At 42.5% G+C, this 4,295-nt stretch overlaps 1 protein-coding gene across 1 annotated transcript; it reads right to left on the bottom strand.

Annotated features, from left to right (window-relative positions):
* Positions 1–1,901: 1,901 nt before the first annotated feature.
* Positions 1,902–4,287, bottom strand: LOC123176621 (short-chain dehydrogenase TIC 32, chloroplastic). The gene is made up of 2 exons (XM_044590738.1): positions 3,836–4,287; positions 1,902–2,362 (listed from the first exon to the last, which is right to left on the bottom strand). The coding sequence occupies exons 1-2, from the start codon at positions 4,000–4,002 to the stop codon at positions 2,302–2,304; spliced, it is 228 nt and encodes a 75-aa protein (XP_044446673.1). The 5' UTR covers positions 4,003–4,287; the 3' UTR covers positions 1,902–2,301.
* Positions 4,288–4,295: the final 8 nt, after the last annotated feature.

The raw sequence follows: 4,295 nt of genomic DNA, 5'->3' as shown, positions 1-4,295 counted from the left end.
CGTTGGGCCTTGTGTGGAGTGGAGAGCATATACCACATGTGAAAGTGCGTTATATCGACTAGAGGGGGGTGAATAGGCGATTTTTACAAATTCGTCACTGAAGAAATACTACTTGAGGAATTTGCTAAGTGATGAACTACAAGCAGCGGAATAAGTACTCAGGTGCATGCATAACAAGATAGTAGCACGGCCATCATGATGAAATGAAACATGCACAAAGCACAAGTAGCATGGAAAACGGATAAGCAGACAGAAGACAAAGTGACTGAAGAAATAGGATTGAGGAAATTGAGAAAGTCTTCAGTCAAAGTCTTTAAACAGTAACGATCAAGTTCATCAACACATGAGCGAGGAAATGAAAGGGTTGAGGAAATAGAACTAGTAGCTCGGTGAAGACAGTGATTTGGTAGACCAATTCCAACTGCGGTGACAGTTGTACGTCTGGTTGGAGCAGCTTGGTATTTAAATCAAAAGACACACAGTCCCAAGACACACAATCCTTACTGTATTATCCTTGAGCCAAGGTTGCACAGACCTTGCCCAATCCCTCATGGTAAGTCTTCACAGGTGACTTCTGAACCTTCACATACTTGGTCACTCGGCGATCCACAATTCCTCTTGGATGCTCTAGACCATGGCGCCTAACCGTTTGGAAGATGCAGGGTATTCAAAGGTAATAAGCGTCGGTTCCACACAGGAACAATCTCTTCAGTGATGCTCAATCACTTTGGGTTTTAGGTGTTGGGTTTGGGTTTTTCCTCACTGATGATTTTCTCTGGGTTTTAGGTGTTGGGTTTGGGTTTTTCCTCACTGATGATTTTCTCTCAAAGTCCTCAGAGGATGGAATGCTCTCAATGATAAGTGTCAGTTTCTCTCGGAGCTGCCAACCAACTAGTGGTTCTAGGGGGCAGCTATTTATAGTCGGGGAGCAGCCCAACATGATAAGACATAAATGTCCTTCAATGATATGACCGTTAGGTGAATAAGATATTTGGGACAGTTGGCACGTAGCACAACAACAGTCAAAAATTTGAGCTCTCAAATTCCTCAGGGCTACCATGTCCCTCACTTGTAGGCAATCCACACTGGGAATTCCTAACTCCTCAGTCGGAACAAATTCCTCATAGAACAAAAGATTTTCGTCTCTGTCACTGAAGAAATTTGACTGAACCGCATGAGATTACCAAAAGGCTTCACTCAAAAGATTAGGTAGGTGTAGGCTTTGAGATGAGCATCACTTGAAAACTTTTCCTTAGTTTTACCTCAACGCCCCCTTTAACAATACTGTGTTTCCTATGACTAAGAGAAAATGAAACTACAAAACAAGAGTCTTCGTGCTTCATAATCCTCACATCAATATCAAAGTCTTCAAGGTCACACCAATTTCCTCATATCCAAAGTCTTCGAAAAAACCGAAGTCTTCAAATGAGGACATTCATATTTAGGGGTCGACTTTCTTCGTAAATATAAAACTCCTCAAAGACTTTGTTCATAAATATAAAACTCCTCAGAGACTTATAGAACCTGTTTACACTCACAAACATATTGGTCCCTTAACCTATAAGTCTTCAATAACACCAAAATCACTAAGGGGCACTAGATGCACTTACAACATTGTTCATTGCAAGCACAACAATATTGGGCATAACAGGATACACACAATTACAAAAGTAGAAACATTCCAATAGTTCAAGAGTGCTAGGCTACATAACATGATGAATCAAAGCAACAAATATAGACTTGATGTTAACAAACAGAGACTGCAAATCTATAGAGCAGGGATCAACCGACCTTGTGTGGTGGTCGGGGTGGACGACCACGTCCTCTTGGTCATACATACACACACACACACACACACACACATGCATACATACATACGTACATACATATAGGCCAGATCATTAGAAAAATGTTGAAGCATGTTGAATAACTAAACGTATATACATGTATATAGAAGCAACAGAACAAGTATATATCCTCTCTCTCTTCCTCAACATGTGTATACAGGCCAGATCGTTTAACGGATTGTTGTTGTACAAAAACAAATATGTTGTGCATCAATTGCTTGACTAGATTTAATGTTAAGCAGAGGCTGGTGTTTTTCCTAAATCAAACTGATGTACCACTAGTACTAGCACTAAAGGATGAACTTGACAGGAAGGAAATCAAAACAAGGACAATAATTTGTTGTTGCACCCAATAATATAGCATGCCCAGAAGGAATCAACAAGGAATTACCAAGAAGAAGAAGAAGAAGAAGAAGAAGAAGAAGAAAAACGAGGTTCAGGTTCAGGCATTCAGCTAGGTGTCCATGAGTGGGAAACCTTCCCTCTCCGAAAGGGCAGGGGTATGTTGAATTGTCCTGCAGCGGAACACAATAGAGAGGGAGCATGAGAAACAAGGCAAATAGATTTAACACACTACAATTTGATATCTAAACCAATAACCTTGAGTATTGATTGTGTCATTTGCATACATCAAAGAAAGATGATTAAATTCAGTTGATAGCAGCACGCAGAAAATATGAAGGATTATGGAAAGAGGAACAATGTGATCATCTTCATCCACTAAAATGATAGAGTCAGTTCAACAACTTGAATTTAGAGATGAAACACAGTTTCTGTTATGCGAGATGATCTTCGAGACTGAACGAATCGCGCATTTGCTTGCGCAGAATCTGCTCAAGTCTGAAACTGCACACAGACTCGCTCCTTAATACAATGATGTAAATCCACACAGTCGGAGTATGAGCCATCAGCGCAAATTAGACAAGGATGTAAAAGTATGTACTACAATGTAACTCTAAACCTGTCCCTAACCACATGCAATTGCACATTAGACAAGATATGAAATTGTGAATAGGCACCCAATAATTTGACATCGTACATTTCTGCATCCTATCTCCCAGGCTATGAGCTACCAGGGAAGGCAATACAAGACAATGCGCAAAACAACTGCATGCACAAATAAAAGACCTTAGACATCAAACTAGCTAACTAGGTAATATAAGACAGGGCGCAAAACAACCATCAATTTGCACTACAACACAATGATAATAGATGGAAGCAAACTGTATAAATCGAAAACTCACTCTATGAACTGAGAAGATTAAGAATAACAGAAGGCACCATGAAACTACTACACCAATCAGAGCTTGAAGAATTCAATGAAATGGATTCAATGCCCTAAGTAGTAGCCTTTTTAGTTATCCTTCAAGCTACTGTTTTTTTTTGAATTCGTCAAGAAGTTACTATACTTTCTGTCAGCAACCAACCGAACAACGATCCTTTCTTACCTAATGTGTGCAAGTCCAAATAAATTAATAAACAATCCGTTTTATAGAGCAAATGATATGCCCCCTTTTTAATCAGGGAACACTGTGAGTTATTAAAGTATGCGTCAACAAACGTGCAAGCTGGATAGCAAGAATGAAATATACACGAGATCGGTTACTGAAAAAATACACCAGGTCAGATTACTATTTTTGAAGAAAGGTACAACCAGTACCATAATATTCTGTCGAGGATCAAATGATGTGATGCAAGAATCATTCATATCTGCGCAAAATACTTGAGTAATACTATGACTGGCACAACAAACTACTAGTTGCAGCAGCCACTCCAACCAACATGGCATATTACTTATAGTCAAAGTTGATGTGCAAAGCCCAGAAATTAAATCCGCTCAATGTTGACTGAAACTATGAAATTGATAAGTCATCTCGCTATTGTACTATTACCTACTCATGAGGCAGGGGTTTCTCTGAATTTAATGGCTGACAGCCCCTAGCTAACTGAACCTGAATGAATGAACGAAAGGGGTAGGGCGTACGCACATGAGGATGTTCAGCGGTAGGCCCCTGTCGGCGAAGTTGGCGGCGAAGTTGCGGATGGAGGTCAGTGGGGAGAGGTCCAGCTCTATCAGGTTGAGGCTGGCGACGGGGGTCTCGGCAAGGACGACCTGGCGCACGGCCTCTGCCGCGGCGAGGTTGCGCACGGCCATGATGATGTGGGCCCCATGTGCCGCCAACACGCGTCCGTCTCGGAGGCGATGATGACTGCCGGGTCGGCGTACTCGTCGTCCTCGAAGGCGATGACCCAGACGGCCATCGCGGGTCTAGGAGCGCCGCCTCGCACTGCCTGACCTGGGGCTAGGGTGAGGGGATGGCGCTATGGTGTGCGATGGCGGCGGGGGTCGTCGATGGTGAGTGTGAGGGTGGGGCGGTGGCTGCGGGAGTGGATCCCATCTCACTGAACCGAGAGGGAGAGAGAGAGAGAGAGCGGCGACTGGGACAT

The sequence above is a fragment of the Triticum aestivum genome, unplaced genomic scaffold (genome assembly GCF_018294505.1).
Source record: "Triticum aestivum cultivar Chinese Spring unplaced genomic scaffold, IWGSC CS RefSeq v2.1 scaffold132291, whole genome shotgun sequence".
NCBI lineage: Eukaryota > Viridiplantae > Streptophyta > Magnoliopsida > Poales > Poaceae > Triticum > Triticum aestivum.
Note: the sequence above shows the minus strand (reverse complement) of the source record. Positions and strands in the feature narration are given on the sequence as shown.

What these genes read in the sequence shown, in the direction of transcription:
- LOC123176621 (XM_044590738.1), bottom strand. Translation starts at nt 4,002, where the DNA reads ATGGCCGTGCGCAACCTCGCCGCGGCAGAGGCCGTGCGCCAGGTCGTC. An exon ending in CTACCGCTGAACATCCTCAT is followed by an intron (nt 2,363 to 3,835) that starts GTGCGTACGCCC and finishes GTTCCGCTGCAG; the next exon opens with GACAATTCAACATACCCCTG.